Source organism: Coregonus lavaretus (assembly GCF_964263955.1).
Source record: "Coregonus lavaretus genome assembly, contig: HAP1_SCAFFOLD_2234, whole genome shotgun sequence".
NCBI classification, from domain to species: Eukaryota; Metazoa; Chordata; class Actinopteri; order Salmoniformes; family Salmonidae; genus Coregonus; species Coregonus lavaretus.
The window spans coordinates 45884-70854 of record NW_028164979.1 but is presented as its reverse complement, the minus strand read 5'-3'; the positions used below and the strand labels follow the sequence as shown (position 1 = coordinate 70854).

At 40.4% G+C, this 24971-nt stretch overlaps 1 protein-coding gene across 1 annotated transcript in view; it reads right to left on the bottom strand.

The window, feature by feature from the left end:
• The window catches only part of LOC311116397 (semaphorin-3D-like), a gene marked incomplete at both ends in the record, with an annotated part of 46821 nt that overhangs the window by 8761 nt on the left and 13089 nt on the right, over nt 1-24971 (bottom strand). Inside the window, 2 exons of the mRNA XM_084191490.1 lie at nt 16819-17041; nt 21465-21609. Coding sequence (XP_084047616.1) covers nt 16819-17041; nt 21465-21609 — 368 coding nt within the window. The remainder of the gene's footprint in view (nt 1-16818; nt 17042-21464; nt 21610-24971) is intronic.

Here is a 24971-nt window from a genome sequence, read left to right as displayed (position 1 = left end):
GTGGCAGCTAGTACTCCGGAGACGACGACCGCCGAAGCCTGCCCGAACAAGGAAGAGGAGCAGCCTCGGCCGAAACCGTGACAGTAATGTTTAGTATGAAGCTATTTTTCACTTTCAAAAACCAAGAAGAAAAATTCATTACAATGATATATTTTATATTATAAGGACTGAATTCTAAGGCTACCAAGCTTAAGCTTGCTACAAAGAGATACAATTTCAATTAGCACTGACGTGTGAAGTGAGAGGTGTCAAAGCCCTTGAGCCCAACAATGGCAGGAGAGTCGTACAGTCTACCCCAACTAGAGGCCTTAGAAGAGGCCTTAGAAGCACCCCCCCACTGTTCAGAGGTCATTAAAATACAGTACCCTCTGAATGTAAAAAACGACAAGACACGAAAAGAGTACAAATTGAAACTTCTTTTGGGGAAGCACGAAACACTTTTTGCTGATTTGTATAAAAATGGGAACATAAGCAACCTTATCTTCCACACAGACCATCCCCTGGCATGGCACAGTGCTATACTAGCACACTACCTCTCTGTTAAGAGGGGGGGTGTTAGCGACGGGTGGAAACTCAGGATACTGGACAACGAGGACTCTGAGTCGTCTAATATTAATCTCTATAAATCTGGAACCGTTTTGGTTCAAGGCAACACCAAACAGTTCCAGCTGGACTTTCACCCAATCAAAGAAATAGCTCAGCAGGAGAAGCTGTCCCTTGAGAAAGATACCCCTACCCCGAGCGGGTCAGACCAGACCTCTTCATTAAATAACCCCACAGAGCAACCCCAAGCAGAAACTCAACTTCCCAGCACAGAGTACTACTCCCTCATTGAAATGAAGGATAAATTCACCCAGCTGGAGGTAAGGCAGGTGGAGCTGGAACAGCAGGTGAACACACTCCAGTCAGCACAGACCCAGACAACAGTCCAGCACAACAACACCCCCTTAACTAGACCTGGAGAGCTGCAGGTGGAGAGAGACATGTCTGCACTCTGGACTGTGGTGAGACAACATCAACAGGAGAAAGAGCAGGAGCAGGAGAAGAACAGAGCACTAGAGGAGAGGATCAGAGTGCTGGAGGAGAAGGTGAGAACGATGACGGGTGACATTGAACAACCCATTAGAGAACAGCCCACCTCAGATCCTGGCCAAAGTCTCGACACCGCAGCAGAACAGTACACCCTAGACCCTGACCATAGCCTCGACATCACACCCAGACAAACAAATGAAGAACCCCAAGCCCTGGGGACCCCAACCCCTCTGAGCAACCCCCCAGTCAGACACCCTGATAGCCCTCATGACGACCCCCCCACACCCACTGAGGACATACACAAGCCACAGATTGTACTCCTTATGGACTCAAACGGGAAATACATACAAGAAAATAAACTTTTTCCAAAACACACAGTGTCTAAACTCTGGTGTCCAAATACCCAGCGCGCCCTAGACCTTCTGTCTAAGGACCGACTAGGATCACCCAGCCACATAATAATACACACAGGCACAAACGACCTGAGAACACAGCAGGAAAGGGTGGCCACAGCACTCAAGGGAGTGATAGAAAAAGCTTCTTCTACTTTCCCCAACGCACAAGTGGTTATCTCAACCCTGTTACCACGAAAAGACTTCCACCCTGCTACCATACAGCGGGTAAACGCAAGTATTTCCCGTGACTGTGCATCAAAACCAAATGTCTTCCTGGCCCACCACTCCACCCTGGACGTGAACAGCCTTTACGACCAGGTCCACCTATACAAGGCAGCAGTGCCCACCTTCGCCCGGACCCTAAAGGATATCGCCCTCAACCGCAGACCCAACACCTCACACAGGAGCAACAGATCAACAGACACCCCGCCCAGACCAGCGAGACACTCTCCCAGACCTGCGGGACCCCCCCCAGGACCTACACATAGAGGACCCCCGCAGAGAGGACCTACATCCAGACCACAGCACCATCAACCACATCTACACCCCCACCCCAACCAATTAACTCCCCCCCAAGTCAACCATGCCCACACCCCATTTAGGCCCCCTCAAATCAGACCTATGCCCCTCCTACCCACCCCAAGCCCCCCACTCCCACAAAGAGGGCCTCAACATGAAAGTCACACATACGCCCAGGCCGTGAGCAGGCAAACAGGCCCAACACCCACTCTTACACTAGCCCAAGCCAATGGCATGTACCAGATGCTCAGCAGGCTCTGCTCACAATTACTGGCCTGAGGCCAAACCACACAACCAACAACATTAGACACTTTATGGAACACAAAGCCTTCACTATTTCATCCTGGAATATCCAAGGCCTGAGGTCATCTGCCTTTGGCCTAAAGAGCAGGAATCTGGACTTCACCAAAGAAATCGGAAATACAGACATTGTCATCCTACAAGAAACATGGTATAGAGGAGACGGACCCACTGGTTGCCCTCTAGGTTACAGAGAGCTGGTAGTCCCATCCACCAAACTACCAGGTGTGAAACAGGGAAGGGACTCAGGGGGTATGCTAATTTGGTATAGAGCAGACCTAACTCACTCTATTAAATTAATCAAAACAGGAACATTTTACATTTGGTTAGAAATTCAAAAGGAAATTATCTCAACTGAGAAAAATGTCCTCCTGTGTGCTACCTATATCCCCCCACTAGAATCCCCATACTTTAATGAAGACAGTTTCTCCATCCTGGAGGGGGAAATCAATAATTTCCAGACCCAGGGACATGTACTAGTCTGTGGCGACCTAAATGCCAGAACTGGACAAGAACCTGACACCCTCAGCACACAGGGGGACAAACACCTACCTGGAGGTGACAGCATTCCCTCCCCCATATGCCCCCCTAGGCACAACTACGACAACATAACCAACAAAAATGGGTCACGACTCCTGCAGCTCTGTCGCACACTGGGTATGTACATAGTCAATGGTAGGCTTCGAGGGGACTCCTATGGTAGGTACACCTATAGCTCATCTCTTGGCAGTAGTACTGTAGACTACTTTATCACTGACCTCAACCCAGAGTCTCTCAGAGCGTTCACAGTCAGCCCACTGACACCCCTATCAGACCACAGCAAAATCACAGTCTACTTGAACAGAGCAATACTCAATCATGAGGCATCAAAGCCAAAAGAACTGAATAATATTAAGAAATGCTATAGATGGAAGGAAAGTAGTGTTGAAACCTACCAAAAAACAATTAGGAAACAACAAATTCAATCCATTCTAGACAACTTCCTGGACAAAACGTTCCACTGTAATAGTGAAGGTGTAAACTTGGCAGTAGAAAACCTAAACAGTATATTTGACCTCTCAGCTTCCCTATCAAATCTAAAAATCTCTAACAGAAAACCAAAGAAAAGTAATAACAGTTATAAATGGTTTGATGAAGAATGCAAAAACCTAAGAAAGAAATTGAGAAACCTATCCAACCAAAAACATAGAGACCCAGAAAACCTGAGCCTACGCCTTCACTATGGTGAATCACTAAAACAATACAGAAATACACTACGGAAAAAAAGGAACAGCATGTCAGAAATCAGCTCAATGTAATTGAAGAATCCATAGACTCTAACCACTTCTGGGAAAATTGGAAAACACTAAACAAACAACAACACGAAGAGCTGTCTATCCAAAACGGAGATGTATGGGTAAACCACTTCTCCAATCTTTTTGGCCCTATAACAGAGAACAAACAGCAAAAAAATATACATGATCAAATGCAAATCTTAGAATCAACTATTAAAGACTACCAGAACCCACTGGATTCTCCAATTACATTGAATGAACTACAGGATAAAATGCAAACCCTCCAACCCAAAAAGTCCTGTGGTGTTGATGGTATCCTCAATGAAATGATAAAATATACAGACCACAAATTTCAATTAGCTATACTTAAACTCTTTAACATCATCCTTAGCTCTGGCATCTTCCCCAACATCTGGAACCAAGGACTGATCACCCCAATCCACAAAAGTGGAGACAAATTTGACCCCAATAACTACCGTGGGATATGCATCAACAGCAACCTTGGGAAAATCCTCTGCATTATCATTAACAGCAGACTAGTTCATTTCCTCAGTGAAAACAATGTACTGAGCAAATGTCAAATTGGCTTTTTACCAAATTACCGTACGACAGACCACGTATTCACCCTGCACACCCTAATTGACAAACAAACAAACCAAAACAAAGGCAAAGTCTTCTCATGCTTTGTTGATTTCAAAAAAGCTTTTGACTCAATTTGGCATGAGGGTCTGCTATACAAATTGATGGAAAGTGGGGTTGGGGGAAAAACATACGACATTATAAAATCCATGTACACAAACAACAAGTGTGCGGTTAAAATTGGCAAAAAACACACACATTTCTTTCCACAGGGCCGTGGGGTGAGACAGGGATGCAGTTTAAGCCCCACCCTCTTCAACATATATATCAACGAATTGGCGAGGGCACTAGAACAGTCTGCAGCACCCGGCCTCACCCTACTAGAATCTGAAGTCAAATGTCTTCTGTTTGCTGACGATCTGGTGCTTCTGTCACCAACCAAGGAGGGCCTACAGCAGCACCTAGATCTTCTGCACAGATTCTGTCAGACCTGGGCCCTGACAGTAAATCTCAGTAAGACAAAAATAATGGTGTTCCAAAAAAGGTCCAGTTGCCAGGACCACAAATACAAATTCCATCTAGACACCGTTGCCCTAGAGCACACAAAAAACTATACATACCTCGGCCTAAACATCAGCGCCACAGGTAACTTCCACAAAGCTGTGAACGATCTGAGAGACAAGGCAAGAAGGGCCTTCTATGCCATCAAAAGGAACATAAAATTTGACATACCAATTAGGATCTGGCTAAAAAATACTTGAATCAGTTATAGAACCCATTGGGGTCCGCTCACCAACCAAGAATTCACAAAATGGGACAAACACCAAATTGAGACTCTGCATGCAGAATTCTGCAAAAACATCCTCCGTGTACAACGTAAAACACCAAATAATGCATGCAGAGCAGAATTAGGCCAATACCCGCTAATTATCAAAATCCAGAAAAGAGCCGTTAAATTCTATAACCACTTAAAAGGAAGCGATTCCCAAACCTTCCATAACAAAGCCATCACCTACAGAGAGATGAACTTGGAGAAGAGTCCCCTAAGTAAGCTTGTCCTGGGGCTCTGTTCACAAACACAAACAGACCCCACACAGCCCCAGGACAACAACAACAACAACACAACTAGACCCAACCAAATCATGAGAAAACAAAAAGAGAATTACTTGACACATTGGAAAGAACAAACAAAAAAACAGAGCAAACTAGAATGCTATTTGGCCCTAAACAGAGAGTACACAGTGGCAGAATACTTGACCACTGTGACTGACCCAAACTTAAGGAAAGCTTTGACTATGTACAGACTCAGTGAGCATAGCCTTGCTATTGAGAAAGGCCGCCGTAGGCAGACCTGGCTCTCAAGAGAAGACAGGCTATGTGCACACTGCCCACAAAATGAGGTGGAAACTGAGCTGCACTTCCTAACCTCCTGCCAAATGTATGACCATATTAGAGACACATATTTCCCTCAGATTACAGCGATCCACAAAGAATTCGAAAACAAACCCAATTTTGATAAACTCCCTTATCTACTGGGTGAAAAACCACAGTGTGCCATCACAGCTGCAAGATTTGTGACCTGTTGCCACAAGAAAAGGACAACCAGTGAAGAACAAACACCATTGTAAATACAACCCATATTTATGTTTATTTATTTTCCCATTTGTACTTTAACTATTTGCACATTGTTACAACACTGTATATATACATAATATGACATTTGAAATGTCTTTATTCTTTTGAAACTTCTGAGTGTAATGTTTACTGTTAATATTTATTGTTTATTTCACTTTTGTTTACTATCTACTTCACTTGCTTTGGCAATGTTAACACACGTTTCCCATGCCAATAAAGCCCTTAAATTGAATTGAAATTGAAATTGAATTGAGAGAGAGAGAGAGAGAGAGAGAGAGAGCGAGAGAGAGAGAGAGAGAGAGAACGAGAGAGAGAGAGAGAGAGAAGGTGTGTGTGTGTGTGTGTGTGTGTGTGTGAGTGTGTGTGTGTGTGTGTGTGTGTGTGTGTGTGTGTGTGTGTGTGTCAGGGAGACAGTGTAACAGCTGCTGTTGCCACTCAGTGAGCCTCTATAAATCCGTATTAGATGTATCCTACTGATATAAGGGCTGTTTAACAGGTTTCTTATTGGATTCCTCCCACTTTTATAGAGTAGGGGTTGTTCATTACCAGTGGCTCTGGTTGATCCAGGGTTACCTAGTAACTGAGGTAGAATGTAGCCTGAAGAGTCTGAGTCTCTCTCGTAGAGAAGTTGTGTTGTTGTGGTTAGGTATCACGGCAACCCATGACCAACTGCATAAGACATTCTCTTACACATTGGTATCTGTTGCTGTTCCTAGATAGAGGACATCATACTGTATTGGTATCTGTTCCTAGATAGAGGACATCATACTGTATTGGTATCTGGTATCTGTTCCTAGATAGAGGACATCATACTGTATTGGTATCTGGTATCTGTTCCTAGATAGAGGACATCATACTGTATTGGGATCTGTTCCTGTTCCTACATAGAGGACATCACACTGTATTGGTATCTGTTCCTAGATAGAGGACATCATACTGTATTGGTATCTGGTATCTGTTCCTAGATAGAGGACATCATACTGTATTGGTATCTGGTATCTGTTCCTAGATAGAGGACATCATACTGTATTGGTGTCTGGTATCTGTTCCTAGATAGAGGACATCATACTGTATTGGTATCTGGTATCTGTTCCTAGATAGAGGACATCATACTGTATTGGGATCTGTTCCTGTTCCTAGATAGAGGACATCATACTGTATTGGTATCTGGTATCTGTTCCTAGATAGAGGACATCATACTGTATTGGTATCTGGTATCTGTTCCTAGATATAGGACATCATACTGTATTGGTATCTGGTATATGTTCCTAGATAGAGGACATCCTACTGTATTGGTATCTGGTATCTGTTCCTAGATAGAGGACATCATACTGTATTGGTATCTGGTATCTGTTCCTAGATAGAGGACATCATACTGTATTGGTATCTGGTATCTGTTCCTAGATAGAGGACATCATACTGTATTGGTATCTGGTATCTGTTCCTAGATAGAGGACATCATACTGTATTGGTATCTGGTATCTGTTCCTAGATAGAGGACATCATACTGTATTGGTATCTGGTATCTGTTCCTAGATATAGGACATCATACTGTATTGGTATCTGGTATATGTTCCTAGATAGAGGACATCCTACTGTATTGGTATCTGGTATCTGTTCCTAGATAGAGGACATCATACTGTATTGGTATCTGGTATCTGTTCCTAGATAGAGGACATCATACTGTATTGGTATCTGGTATCTGTTCCTAGATAGAGGACATCATACTGTATTGGTATCTGGTATCTGTTCCTAGATAGAGGACATCATACTGTATTGGTATCTGGTATCTGTTCCTAGATAGAGGACATCATACTGTATTGGTATCTGGTATATGTTCCTAGATAGAGGACATCATACTGTATTGGTATCTGGTATCTGTTCCTAGATAGAGGACATCATACTGTATTGGTATCTGGTATCTGTTCCTAGATAGAGGACATCATACTGTATTGGTATCTGGTATATGTTCCTAGATAGAGGACATCATACTGTATTGGTATCTGGTATCTGTTCCTAGACAGAGGACATCATACTGTATTGGGATCTGGTATCTGTTCCTAGATAGAGGACATCATACTGTATTGGGATCTGTTCCTGTTCCTAGATAGAGGAGATCATACTGTATTGGTATCTGGTATCTGTTCCTAGATAGAGGACATCATACAGTATTGGTATCTGGTATCTGTTCCTAGATAGAGGACATCATACTGTATTGGTATCTGGTATCTGTTCCTAGATAGAGGACATCATACTGTATTGGTATCTGGTATCTGTTCCTAGATAGAGGACATCATACTGTATTGGTATCTGGTATCTGTTCCTAGATAGAGGACATCATACTGTATTGGGATCTGGTATCTGTTCCTAGATAGAGGACATCATACTGTATTGGTATCTGGTATCTGTTCCTAGATAGAGGACATCATACTGTATTGGGATCTGGTATCTGTTCCTAGATAGAGGACATCATACTGTATTGGTATCTGGTATCTGTTCCTAGATAGAGGACATCATACTGTATTGGTATCTGGTATCTGTTCCTAGATAGAGGACATCATACTGTATTGGTATCTGGTATCTGTTCCTAGATAGAGGACATCATACTGTATTGGTATCTGTTCCTAGATAGAGGACATCATACTGTATTGGTATCTGGTATCTGTTCCTAGATAGAGGACATCATACTGTATTGGTATCTGGTATCTGTTACTAGATAGAGGACATCATACTGTATTGGTATCTGTTCCTAGATAGAGGACATCATACTGTATTGGGATCTGGTATCTGTTCCTAGATAGAGGACATCATACTGTATTGGTATCTGGTATCTGTTACTAGATAGAGGACATCATACTGTATTGGTATCTGTTCCTAGATAGAGGACATCATACTGTATTGGTATCTGGTATCTGTTCCTAGATAGAGGACATCATACTGTATTGGTATCTGGTATCTGTTCCTAGATAGAGGACATCATACTGTATTGGTATCTGGTATCTGTTCCTAGATAGAGGACATCATACTGTATTGGTATCTGGTATATGTTCCTAGATAGAGGACATCATACTGTATTGGTATCTGGTATCTGTTCCTAGATAGAGGACATCATACTGTATTGGGATCTGGTACCTGTTCCTAGATAGAGGACATCATACTGTATTGGTATCTGGTATCTGTTCCTAGATAGAGGACATCATACTGTATTGGGATCTGGTATCTGTTCCTAGATAGAGGACATCATACTGTATTGGTATCTGGTATCTGTTCCTATATAGAGGACATCATACTGTATTGGTATCTGGTATCTGTTCCTAGATAGAGGACATCATACTGTATTGGTATCTGGTATCTGTTCCTAGATAGAGGACATCATACTGTATTGGTATCTGGTATCTGGTATCTGTTCCTAGATAGAGGACATCATACTGTATTGGTATCTGGTATCTGTTCCTAGATAGAGGACATCATACTGTATTGGTATCTGGTATCTGTTCCTAGATAGAGGACATCATACTGTATTGGTATCTGGTATCTGTTCCTAGATAGAGGACATCATACTGTATTGGTATCTGGTATCTGTTCCTAGATAGAGGACATCATACTGTATTGGTATCTGGTATCTGGTATCTGTTCCTAGATAGGTCCATCCTCTGCATCCACTCTGTCCACTACCACGCTGCGTAGGGTTTAGGGTTTAGGGTTTAGGGCATGTTTACTACCCTGCGTAGGATGCAGGGCACATTGACCCACTCTCTTACTGAATACTGTATACTATATACTATTATTATTACACTATCTTACTGAATACTATATACTATAATTATTACACTTTCTTACTGAATACTATATACTATAATTATTACACGTTCTTAATGAATACTATATACTATAATTGTTACACTCTCTTACTGAATACTATATACTATAATTGTTACACTTTCTTACTGAATACTATATACTATAATTATTACACTCTCTTACTGAATACTATATACTATAATTTTTACACTCTCTTACTGAATACTATATAGTATAATTATTACACTTTCTTACTGAATACTATATACTATAATTATTACACTCACTTACTGAATACTATATACTATAATTATTACACTTTCTTAATGAATACTATATACTATAATTATTACACTTTCTTAATGAATACTATATACTATAATTATTACACTTTCTTAATGAATACTATATACTATAATTGTTACATTCTCTTACTGAATACTATATACTATAAATATTACACTCTCTTACTGAATACTATATGCTATAATTATTACACTCTCTTACTGAATACTATATACTATCTGGCGGGAGGTAAGCTTGGCTTATATGGCTTATATGGTGTAGAGTAAAGCTTAAACTATGTATTTAGATTGTAGTTAGGTATTGTAGGTAGTTATCGTAGGTTATTGTAGTTATCGTAGGTTATTGTATGTAATTATTGTAGGTATTATATTCGGCTGAGCCCGGTGAAGCACGAGGCTAGCTAACCCTCTGGTAACTATTAGCAACTGTGGATAGTTGTTTCACGCTTAAGAGTACCTGTATTACGCCAGCTAGCTGCCTACCAGACGGCACACTCGATCCCTCCGATGTCAACAACTACAGACCAGTATCCCTTCTATCTTTTCTCTCCAAAACTCTTGAGCATGCCGTCTTTAGCCAACTCTCTTGCTATCTCTCTCAGAATGACCTTCTTGATCCAAACCAGTCAGGTTTCAAGACTGGTCATTCAACTGAAACTGCTCTTCTCTGTGTCACGGAGGATCTCCGCACTGCTAAAGCTAACTCTCTCTCCTCTGCTCTTGTCCTTCTAGACCTGTCTGCTGCCTTTGATACTGTGAACCATCAGATCCTCCTCTCCACCCTCTCCGAGTTGGGCATCTCTGGCGTGGCTCACTCCTGGATTGTGTCCTACCTGACAGGTCGCTCCTACCAAGTGGCGTGGCGAGAATCTGTCTCCGCACCACGTGCTCTCACCACTGGTGTCCCCCAGGGCTCAGTTCTAGGCCTTCTCCTATTCTCGCTATACACCAAGTCACTTGGCTCTGTCATATCCTCACATGGCCTCTCCTATCATTGCTACGCAGACGACACACAACTAATCTTCTCCTTTCCCCCTTCTGATTACCAGGTGGCGAATCGCATCTCTGCATGTCTGGCAGACATATCAGTGTGGATGACGGATCACCACCTCAAGCTGAACCTCGGCAAGACGGAGCTGCTCTTCCTCCCGGGGAAGGACTGCCCGTTCCATGATCTTGCCATCACGGTTGACAACTCCGTTGTGTCCTCCTCCCAGAGTGCAAAGAGCCTTGGCGTGACCCTGGTCGTTCTCCGCTAACATCAAGGCGGTGACCCGATCCTGTAGGTTCATGCTCTACAACATTCGGAGAGTACGACCCTGCCTTACACAGGAAGCGGCACAGGTCCTAATCCAGGCACTTGTCATCTCCCGTCTGGATTACTGCAACTCGCTGTTGGCTGGGCTCCCTGCCTGTGCCATTAAACCCCTACAACTCATCCAGAATGCCGCAGCCCGTCTGGTGTTCAACCTTCCCAAGTTCACTCATGTCACCCCGCTCCTCCGCACACTCCACTGGCTTCCAGTTGAAGCTCGCATCTGTTACAAGACCATGGTGCTTGCCTATGGAGCTGTGAGGGGAACGGCACCTCCGTACCTTCAGGCTCTGATCAGTCCCTACACCCAAACGAGGGCATTGCGTTCATCCACCTCTGGCCTGCTGGCCCCCCTACCTCTGCGGAAGCACAGTTCCCGCTCAGCCCAGTCAAAACTGTTCGCTGCTCTGGCTCCCCAATGGTGGAACAAGCTCCCTCATGACGCCAGGACAGCGGAGTGTCACTCACCACCTTCCGGAGACACTTGAAACCCCACCTCTTTAAGGAATACCTGGGATAGGATAAAGTAATCCTTCTACCACCCCCTTACCACCCCCCCCCCCCCCTAAAAAAATAAAATAAACAAATTGTAAAGTGGTTATCCCACTGGCTATAAGGTGAATGCACCAATTTGTAAGTCGCTCTGGATAAGAGCGTCTGCTAAATGACGAAAATGTAAATGTAAATGTACACTCTCTTACTGAATACTATATACTATAATTATTACACTCTCTTACTGAATATTATATACTATCATTATTACACTCTCTTACTGAATACTATATACTATAATTATTACACTCTCTTACTGAATACTATATACTATAATTATTACACTCTCTTACTGAATATTATATACTATAATTATTACACTCTCTTACTGAATACTATATACTATCATTATTACACTCTCTTACTGAATACTATATACTATAATTATTACACTCTCTTACTGAATACAATATACTATCATTATTACACTCTCTTACTGAATACTATATACTATCATTATTACACTCTCTTACTGAATACTATATACTATCATTATTACACTCTCTTACTGAATACTATATACTATCATTATTACACTCTCTTACTGAATACTATATACTATCATTATTACACTCTCTTACTGAATACTATATACTATAATTAATACACTCTTTTACTGAATACTATATACTATCATTATTACACTCTCTTACTGAATACTATATACTATCATTATTACACTCTCTTACTGAATACTATATACTATAATTATTACACTCTCTTACTGAATACTATATACTATCATTATTACACTCTCTTACTGAATACTATATACTATCATTATTACACTCTCTTCCTGAATACTATATACTATAATTATTACACTCTCTTCCTGAATACTATATACTATCATTATTACACTCTCTTCCTGAATACTATATACTATCATTATTACACTCTCTTCCTGAATACTATATACTATAATTATTACACTCTTCCTGAATACTATATACTATAATTATTACACTCTCTTCCTGAATACTATATACTATCATTATTACACTCTCTTCCTGGATACTATATACTATCATTATTACACTCTCTTCCTGAATACAATATACTATCATTATTACACTCTCTTCCTGAATACTATATACTATAATTATTACACTCTCTTACTGAATACTATATACTATCATTATTACACTCTCTTACTGAATACTATATACTATAATTATTACACTCTCTTACTGAATACTATATACTATCATTATTACACTCTCTTACTGAATACTATATACTATCATTATTACACTCTCTTACTGAATACTATATACTATCATTATTACACTCTCTTACTGAATACTATATACTATAATTATTACACTCTCTTCCTGAATACTATATACTATCATTATTACACTCTCTTCCTGAATACTATATACTATCATTATTACACTCTCTTCCTGAATACAATATACTATCATTATTACACTCTCTTCCTGAATACTATATACTATAATTATTACACTCTCTTACTGAATACTATATACTATCATTATTACACTCTCTTACTGAATACTATATACTATAATTATTACACTCTCTTCCTGAATACTATATACTATCATTATTACACTCTCTTACTGAATACTATATACTATCATTATTACACTCTCTTACTGAATACTATATACTATCATTATTACACTCTCTTACTGAATACTATATACTATAATTATTACACTCTCTTACTGAATACTATATACTATAATTATTACACTCTCTTACTGAATACTATATACTATAATTATTACACTCTCTTCCTGAATACTATATACTATCATTATTACACTCTCTTCCTGAATACTATATACTATCATTATTACACTCTCTTCCTGAATACAATATACTATCATTATTACACTCTCTTCCTGAATACTATATACTATCATTATTACACTCTCTTACTGAATACTATATACTATCATTATTACACTCTCTTCCTGAATACTATATACTATCATTATTACACTCTCTTCCTGAATACTATATACTATAATTATTACACTCTTCCTGAATACTATATACTATAATTATTACACTCTCTTACTGAATACTATATACTATCATTATTACACTCTCTTACTGAATACTATATACTATAATTATTACACTCTCTTCCTGAATACTATATACTATCATTATTACACTCTCTTCCTGAATACTATATACTATCATTATTACACTCTCTTCCTGAATACTATATACTATCATTATTACACTCTCTTCCTGAATACTATATACTATCATTATTACACTCTCTTCCTGAATACTATATACTATAATTATTACACTCTCTTCCTGAATACTATATACTATCATTATTACACTCTCTTACTGAATACTATATACTATCATTATTACACTCTCTTACTGAATACTATATACTATCATTATTACACTCTCTTACTGAATACTATATACTATCATTATTACACTCTCTTACTGAATACTATATACTATCATTATTACACTCTCTTACTGAATACTATATACTATCATTATTACACTCTCTTCCTGAATACTATATACTATCATTATTACACTCTCTTCCTGAATACTATATACTATAATTATTACACTCTCTTCCTGAATACTATATACTATCATTATTACACTCTCTTACTGAATACTATATACTATCATTATTACACTCTCTTCCTGAATACTATATACTATAATTATTACACTCTCTTCCTGAATACTATATACTATAATTATTACACTCTCTTCCTGAATACTATATACTATAATTATTACACTCTCTTCCTGAATACTATATACTATCGTTATTACACTCTCTTCCTGAATACTATATACTATCATTATTACACTCTCTTCCTGAATACAATATACTATCATTATTACACTCTCTTCCTGAATACTATATACTATCATTATTACACTCTCTTACTGAATACTATATACTATCATTATTACACTCTCTTCCTGAATACTATATACTATCATTATTACACTCTCTTCCTGAATACTATATACTATAATTATTACACTCTTCCTGAATACTATATACTATAATTATTACACTCTCTTCCTGAATACTATATACTATCATTATTACACTCTCTTCCTGAATACTATATACTATCATTATTACACTCTCTTCCTGAATACAATATACTATCATTATTACACTCTCTTCCTGAATACTATATACTATAATTATTACACTCTTTTACTGAATACTATATACTATCATTATTACACTCTCTTACTGAATACTATATACTATAATTATTACACTCTCTTCCTGAATACTATATACTATCATTATTACACTCTCTTACTGAATATTATATACTATCATTATTACACTCTCTTACTGAATACTATATACTATCATTATTACACTCTCTTACTGAATACTATATACTATCATTATTACACTCTCTTACTGAATACTATATACTATAATTATTACACTCTCTTCCTGAATACTATATACTATCATTATTACACTCTCTTCCTGAATACTATATACTATCATTATTACACTCTCTTCCTGAATACAATATACTATCATTATTACACTCTCTTCCTGAATACTATATACTATAATTATTACACTCTCTTACTGAATACTATATACTATCATTATTACACTCTCTTACTGAATACTATATACTATAATTATTACACTCTCTTCCTGAATACTATATACTATCATTATTACACTCTCTTCCTGAATACTATATACTATCATTATTACACTCTCTTCCTGAATACTATATACTATCATTATTACACTCTCTTCCTGAATACTATATACTATCATTATTACACTCTCTTCCTGAATACTATATACTATAATTATTACACTCTCTTCCTGAATACTATATACTATCATTATTACACTCTCTTCCTGAATACTATATACTATCATTATTACACTCTCTTACTGAATACTATATACTATCATTATTACACTCTCTTACTGAATACTATATACTATCATTATTACACTCTCTTACTGAATACTATATACTATCATTATTACACTCTCTTCCTGAATACTATATACTATAATTATTACACTCTCTTCCTGAATACTATATACTATCATTATTACACTCTCTTCCTGAATACTATATACTATAATTATTACACTCTCTTCCTGAATACTATATACTATCATTATTACACTCTCTTACTGAATACTATATACTATCATTATTACACTCTCTTCCTGAATACTATATACTATAATTATTACACTCTCTTCCTGAATACTATATACTATAATTATTACACTCTCTTCCTGAATACTATATACTATCATTATTACACTCTCTTCCTGAATACTATATACTATCATTATTACACTCTCTTCCTGAATACAATATACTATCATTATTACACTCTCTTCCTGAATACTATATACTATCATTATTACACTCTCTTACTGAATACTATATACTATCATTATTACACTCTCTTACTGAATACTATATACTATCATTATTACACTCTCTTACTGAATACTATATACTATCATTATTACACTCTCTTACTGAATACAATATACTATCATTATTACACTCTCTTCCTGAATACTATATACTATAATTATTACACTCTCTTCCTGAATACTATATACTATCATTATAACACTCTCTTCCTGAATACTATATACAATAATTATTACACTCTCTTCCTGAATACTATATACTATAATTATTACACTCTCTTCCTGAATACTATATACTATCATTATTACACTCTCTTCCTGAATACTATATACTATCATTATTACACTCTCTTCCTGAATACAATATACTATCATTATTACACTCTCTTACTGAATACTATATACTATCATTATTACACTCTCTTCCTGAATACTATATACTATCATTATTACACTCTCTTCCTGAATACTATATACTATCATTATTACACTCTCTTCCTGAATACTATATACTATCATTATTACACTCTCTTCCTGAATACTATATACTATCATTATTACACTCTCTTCCTGAATACAATATACTATCATTATTACACTCTCTTACTGAATACTATATACTATAATTATTACACTCTCTTACTGAATACTATATACTATCATTATTACACTCTCTTACCTGTGCCCAGGTGTAGTACATCATACTGTCCATCCACAGCGTCCACCCGATCCACTACCACCCTTCGTAGGGTGTAGGACACGTTGACAAGGGTAAAGACCGGGCGGTGCGTGACGGGCAGGACGGGTTCCCACATCAGGTGATGACCCCTCATGAAACTCACTACGTCATCAGGGAAGTCACGAGTAGACTTGTGGAGGGGGTCGTAGGTCACACTGGGACACTGGGGAGAGGACATACAGACACATCAGGTTGTTATTTTATTTAGACCATTTTACATCATTTGTTAAAGGTGCCATTTGTAGTTGCTACATCCATTTTTTGAATGTTGTTATCAATGATACACTATATATATCAAAAGTATGTGGACACCCCTTCAAAATAGTGGATTCGGCTATTTCAGCCACACCCATTGCTGACAGGTGTATAAAATCTCCATAGACAAACATTAGCATTGGCTCGCAAAACTAACTCTAACTTCCTTCCAGTGGTGTAAAGTACTTATGTAAAAATACTTTAAAGTACTACTTAAGTAGTTTTTTCTTATTTATATTTTTGTAAATTTTTACTTTTACTTCACTACATTTCTAAATAAAATAATGTACTTTTTACTCCATAAATTTTCCCTGACACCCAAAAGTACTCGTTACATTTTGAATGCTTGGCAGGACAGGAAAATGGTCAAATTCATGCACTTATCAAGAGAACATCCCTGGTCATCCCTACTGCCTCTGATCTGGCGGACTCACTAAACACAAATGCTTCATTTGTAAATGATGTCTGAGTGTTGGAGCGTGCCCCTTGCCATCTGTAAAAAAAAGAAAAATAAGAAAATAAAATGGTGCCGTCTGGTTTGCTTAATATAAGGAATTTATAATGATTCATACGTTTACTTTTGATACTTAAGTATATTTTAGCAATTACATTTAAGTCATTTAGCAGACGCTCTTATCCAGAGCAACTTACAGTGAGCACATACATTTTTTTTGTTTTCATACTGGCCCCCCGTGGGAATCAAACCCACAACCCTGGTGTTGCAAACACCATGCTCTACCAACTGAGCTACATTCCTGCCGGCCATTCCCTCCCCTACCCTGGACGAATTGTGCGCCGCCCCATGGGTCTCCCGGTCAGCTATGACAGAGCCTGGATTCGAACCAGGATCTCTAGTGGCACAGCTAGCACTGCGATGCAGTGCGCCACTCGGGAGTTACATTTTCAATTACATTTACTTTTACTACTTAAGTATATTTAAAACCAAATACTCAAGTAGTATTTTACTGGGTGACTTTCACTTTTACTTGAGTCCTTTTCTATTAAGGTATCTTTACTTTACTCAAGTATGACAATTAGGTACTTTTTCCACCACTGCTTCCTTCATACTGGATGCAGAGACATAAAAATGGTGTCCACAAGTTCATCTGACTCTGGGGAAGAAGATAAAGGGCTTCATTGTCAAAATCCCAAAGTGTCCCTTTAAACTAACATGTTTGTTTAATGGTCAGTTCATGGTCAAACGCTCTGTCTATGAATTTGAGTGGTTACATTTCTACAGCCCCATCCCTCAGCTTTTTCCCCGATACAGGGGCGGGGATTAGGTTTTGTTATTGTTTCAACCGCTGATTGCCGCTTTAACTATGCAAGTGTGACGGTAAATGTCTGCTGCGGTTTTCTGATCTGTTTTCTGATCTGTTTTGAACGTTTGATCAAAAACTACATGACAGGCAATGCAAGGCAGGAGAAGTAAGAGAAGTGAACTACGATTTTAGCCGCCTTATGCCACAATCTTGCCTTCCTAGACAAGATTTTCACGTCGTGGTCTAATTCTCAAGTCGTTAACGATTGTCGGACGTCATGGCTCATTCAGTGTGACAGTGTGTAGGTCTGCCGATTAAGTACCACTACGTGCGGTTCTAGGCTCCGACAAAAGTTCTGGCTGTGTCAGACATGTTGAGCCTTCACTGTGTCGTGTGGCTGGTGTTACGAGCAGATCCCGGTGACTGACGAATAGGAATAGTCAGATTGATATAATAGTTACGTTTACATGTTGTGCAAGAATAAAGATTTCCCTAATAATCTTGTTTACATGACACATCTGAAATCAGGCTACCTGATGGGGCTTTGATAAATGCAAAAAATCGCAACTCAAAATAAACGTTCTACCACAGCGACCATCTTATTTTTGGGAAGCCTATTTGATTCTGAGTCCGGACATATAAAGGTTGTATGTGAAAACTATTTCTAAGACGAATACTTTCATTTTTTCCGAACTCACTTCACTCGCACATAAGCATAATGTACCTTACTGTGATTGTTTTCAATTAAAATGGTCAAAAAGAAAGAAAGAAAAACTGCTTGGCAAAGAGCAATTTCTCAAGCAAGAATTTAGCTAGGACTCTGGGAGTGGTTTGAGTGAGGAGGGGAAAACGGAACATTTGCTGTTATTGGCTGAGAGGTTTGGAACTCTCTTTCTTATTGGTCTATTAACTATACTAAACAAAAAAAATATAAACGCAACATGCAATAATTTCAACGATTTCACTGAGGTACAGTTCATATAAGGAAATCAGTCAATTTAAATAAATAAATTAGGCCCTAATCTATGGATATCACATGACTAGCCATGGTGGGCCTGGAGGGGCATAGGCCCACCCACTGGGGAGTGAGGCCCAGCCAATCAAAATGAGTTTTTCCCCACGAAAGGGCTTTATTACAGACAGAAGTAATCGTCAGTTTCATCAGCTGTCCCGGTGACTGTTCTCAGACGATCTGGCTCCCAGACGATCCAGCACGTGAAGAAGCCGAATGTGGAGGTCCTGGACTGGCGTGGTTACACGTGGTCTGCGGTTGTGAGGCCGGTTGGACATACTGCCGAATTCTCTAAAACGACGTTGGAGGTGGCTTATGGTAGAGAAATGATCATAAAATTATCTGGCAACAGCTCTGGTGGACATTCCTGCAGTCAGCGTGCCAATTGTGGCACATCTGTGGCATTGTGTTGTGTGACAAAACTGCACATTTTAGAGTGGCCTTTTATTGTCCCCAGCACAAGTTGTAGCTGTGTAATGATCATGCTGTTTAAACAGCTTCTTGATATACCACACCTGTCAGGTGGATGGATTATCTTGGCAAAAGAGAAATGCTCACTAACAGGGATGTAAACAAATGTGTACACAACATTTTAGAGAATTAAGCTTTTTGTGCGTATGGAACATTTCTGGGATCTTGTGTGTAAATATACACTGAGCGTACAACACATAATAAACATCTGCTCTTTCCATGACATAGACTGACCAGGTGAATCCAGATGAAAGCTATGATCCCTTATTGATGTCACTTGTTAAATCCACTTCAATCAGTGTAGATGAAGGGGAGGAGACAGGTTAAAGAAGGATTTTTAAGCCTTGAGACAATTGAGACATGGATTGTGTATCTGTGCCATTCAGAGGGTGAGTGGGCAAGATAAAAGATTTGAGTGCCTTTGAACGGGGTATGGTAGTAGGTGCCAGGCGCACCGGTTTGTGTCAAGAACTGCAAAGCTGCTGGGTTTTTCACGCTCAACAGTTTCCCGTGTGTATCAAGAACGGTCCACCACCCAAAAGGACATCCAGCAAACTTGACACAACTGTGGGAAGCGCTGGAGTCAACATGGGCCAGCATCCCTGTGGAACGTGTTGCTAATGTTTTGTTCACTCAGTCTATATAAAACACAGAAAAAAACTAGTTTTTGACTGCATTGGTCCTTTAAGTTATCAGAGCTTATGACATTTCCCACCTATCATACTGAAAAAAATAGAGTGATGTTGGGAGTGTAGGAGTCTCTCTCTCTCTCTCTCTCGCTCTCTGTGTGCTGTTCAGTGACTCTAATCAGGGGTTATAACTACACCGGACGATGTGAAGCTGTTTCACTTTAGTTTTAATCATGTAACCACAACACTGACATCCCTGACCCTAGTGGTAATCAACCACATACAAGGAAGTGTGTGTGTGTGTGTGTGTGTGTGTGTGTGTGCTTGCGTGAATGCCTGTGTGTGTGTGTGTGTGGTAATCAAGCACATCCAAGGAGCCGCTCCACTGCCTGTAGTGTTCTCTAACAGGGGGACTAGAATAACAGTGAGAGCCCAGCTAGCCACTTCAGACAGAGCACTAAAACATATTAAACATTCCCCTGAAGTCTTTGGCTGACAAGTTACAGCTTCCCAGGAGAACTCATAGCCGAGGTGTTAAGACAACCAGCCAGCGGTTAGCTCCCAACAGCTCTATCAGCTTATTTTAATCAACACATGTTGTCTGTCTGTCTGCCTGCCTGGCTACCAATCTGTCTGTTTGTCTTTTTAATAAAGACTGTACATAAGCTGTTTACATTTTTATTCAAAGCGACAGTGGGAATCAAATCCATGATCCTGCCATTGCAAATGCCACACTCTACCAACTGAGCCACACAGGGCTTTCTGCCTGTCTGTCTATCTTCCCGTCTGTCTGACACTGCTTTCCTCTCTATCTAGCCATCCGTCTGTCTGTCTGTCTGTCTGTCTGTCTGTCTGTCTGTCTGTCTGTCTGTCTGTCTGTCTGTCTGTCTGTCTGTCTGTCTGTCTGTCTGTCACTTCCTTAAACAAACCCTCAGACAGTCCCTGCTGAGAACTCACAGTGCCAGGTCGTGGATATGGGATCCGCCCCTTGTACTCCACCCAGCGGTAGTCAGGCCCTTCCTTATGGGCGAACGGACCGTTGAAGGCTGCCCTGATAGATGCCATGGAGTAGACACACACTGCTGACCCTATGAATACAGAACTAGGGGAGAGAAGAGAGAGAGAGAGAGAGAGAGAGAGACAGAGAGAGAGAGAGAGAGAGAGAGAGAGAGAGAGAGAGAGAGAGAGAGAGAGAGAGAGAGAGAGAGAGAGAGAGAGAGAGAGAGAGAGAGAGGTTACAATGCTGTACCGAAAGTAAATATCACCAACCTTTGGTTTTGTGGCAATAAATGAATCTGAATCTGAGAGGAGAAGAGAAGAGGAGAGAGAGGAGAGGAGAGGAGAGGAGAGGAGAGGAGAGGAGAGGAGAGGAGAAGAGAGGAGAGAGAGAGAGGAGAGAGGAGAGAGGAGAGAGGAGAGAGGAGAGAGGAGAGAGGAGAGAGGAGAGACGACGAAATCGTCTGATGTGGTTACGACGTTAACCACGAAGATTCCATCCATCGGCTAGCCCTGGCCCGCTAGCACACGCTATCCGTGGCCTCTTACTCACTAAACTGAACTAGCTACTGAACTAGCTACTTGCTATTAGCCACAGCTAGCAGTGTTTCACCCAGAACTTTGGATCGACCCAGATCATATCAGTTTTTCCGCCGGAATCACTGAATCACTGGACCTTTAACTCCGGATTCATCGCTACCAGCTGGCTACAACAAAACGGACGCTGTGGTCTGGCTAATCATCCTGAGCTAGGCCCATCTCCCGGCTATCTACCTCTCTGTCAACCGGACGGGACCACCTAGTGTTGACACGAAGCCCCGCCGATCCTACACGACTGGTCTGCCGACGAAATCGTCAGATGTGGTTACGACGTTAACCACGAAGATTCCATCCATCTGCTAGCCCTGGCCCGCTAGCACACGCTATCCGTGGCCTCTTACTCACAAGTGCTTCACCACCGGACCTTATGATAACTCAGCTATACAGCTGATATCTGCTGGACTGTTCCTTTTTACGGTACTACATCCTGTTTATGTTTAGCCTCAGCCCAAACATGGTTAGTTTATTGTTGTTTCGGTTATTTCTAATTGTACTATATCACTGTAGACCCCCCAGCCTAGCTAAACCTGCCTTAGATAGCTCCTTTGTCCCTCCCCCCATACACTCAGAGACCGACTCAATTGATGCCTCTAGAGATACTATCTCTTTCATTGTTACCCAACGCTTAGGTTTACCTCCACTTTACTCATATCCTTCCATATCCTTGTCTGTACATAATGCCCTGAATCTTTTCTATAACACCCGGAAATCTGCCCCCTTTATTCTATGTACCCAACGCACTAGAAGACCAGTTCTTAAAGCCTTTAGCCGTATCCTTATTCTAGTCCTCCTCTGTTCCTCTGGTGATGTAGAGGCTAACCCAGGCCCTGCAGCCCTCAGTATCACTCCTACTCCCCAGGCGCTATCATTTGATGACTTCTGTAATCGCAAAAGTCTTGGTTTCTTGCACATAAATATCAGAAGTCTACTTCCTAAGTTTGAGTTATTCACTGCGTTAGCACACTCTGCCAACCCTGATGTTCTAGCAGTGTCTGAATCCTGGCTCAGGAAGGCCACAAAAAATTCTGAAATTTCCATCCCCAACTATAACATTTTCCGTCTAGATAGAACTGCCAAAGGGGGTGGAGTTGCAATCTACTGTAGAGATAGCCTGCAGAGCTCCATCATACTATCCAGGTCTGTGCCCAAACAGTTTGAGCTTCTACTTCTAAAAATCCACCTTTCCAGAAATAAGTCTCTCACTGTTGCCGCTTGCTACAGACCCCCCTCAGCCCCCAGCTGTGCCCTGGACACCATATGTGAATTGATTGCCCCCCATTTATCCTCAGAGTTTGTACTGCTTGGTGACCTAAATTGGGATATGCTTAATACCCCAGCCATCCTACAATCCAAGCTAGATGCCCTCAACCTCACGCAAATTATCAACGAACCTACCAGGTACAACCCTAAATCCGTAAACATGGGTACCCTCATAGATATCATCCTGACTAACATACCCTCTAAATACACCTCAGCTGTCTTCAACCAGGATCTCAGCGATCACTGCCTTATTGCCTGCGTCCGTAACGGGTCCGCGGTCAAACGACCACCCCTCATCACTGTCAAACGCTCCCTAAAACACTTTAGCGAGGAGGCCTTCCTAATTGACCTGGCCCAGGTATCCTGGATGGATATAGATCTCATTCCGTCAGTAGAGGATGCCTGGTTGTTCCTTAAAAGTAATTTCCTCTCAATCTTAAATAAACATGCCCCATTCAAAAAATACAGAACTAAGAACCGATATAGCCCCTGGTTCTCCTCAGACTTGACTGCCCTTGACCAGCACAAAAACATCCTGTGGCGTACAGCATTAGCATCAAATAGCCCCCGCGATATGCAACTTTTCAGGGAAGTTAGGAACCAATATACACAAGCAGTCAGGAAAGCAAAGGCTAACTTTTTCAAACAGAAATTTGCATCCTGTAGCACTAACTCCAAAAAGTTTTGGGACACTGTAAAGTCCATGGAGAATAAGAGCACTTCCTCCCAGCTGCCCACTGCACTGAGGCTAGGAAACACTATCACCACCGATAAATCTACAATAATCGAGAATTTCAACAAGCATTTTGCTACAGCTGGCCATGCTTTCCATCTGGCTACCACTAACCCGGCCACCAACTCTGCACCCTCTGCTGCAACTTGCCCATGCCCCCCCCCGCTTCTCCTTCACACAAATTCAGACAGCTGATGTTTTGAAAGCGCTGCAAAATCTGGACCCCTACAAATCAGCTGGGCTAGACAATCTGGACCCTTTCTTTCTAAAACTAGCCGCCGAAATTGTCGCAACCCCTATTACTAGTCTGTTCAACCTCTCTTTCATAACGTCTGAGATCCCCAGAGATTGGAAAGCTGCCGCGGTCATCCCCCTCTTCAAAGGGGGTGACACTCTAGATCCAAACTGCTACAGACCTATATCCATCCTGCCCTGCCTTTCGAAAGTATTCGAAAGCCAAGTTAACAAACAGATCATCGACCATTTCGAATACCACCGTACCTTCTCCGCTATGCAATCCGGTTTCCGAGCTGGTCACGGGTGCACTTCAGCCACGCTCAAGGTCCTAAACGATAAGCTAAGGATCCTGGGACTAAACACCTCCCTCTGCAACTGGATCCTGGACTTCCTGACGGGCCGCCCCCAGGTGGTAAGGGTAGGTAACAACACATCTGCCACACTGATCCTCAACACGGGGGCCCCTCAGGGGTGCGTGCTCAGTCCCCTCCTGTACTCTCTGTTCACCCATGACTGCATGGCCAGGCACGACTCCAACACCATCATTAAGTTTGCCGACGACACAACAGTGGTAGGCCTGATCACCGACAACGATGAGACAGCCTATAGGGAGGAGGTCAGAGATCTGGCCGTGTGGT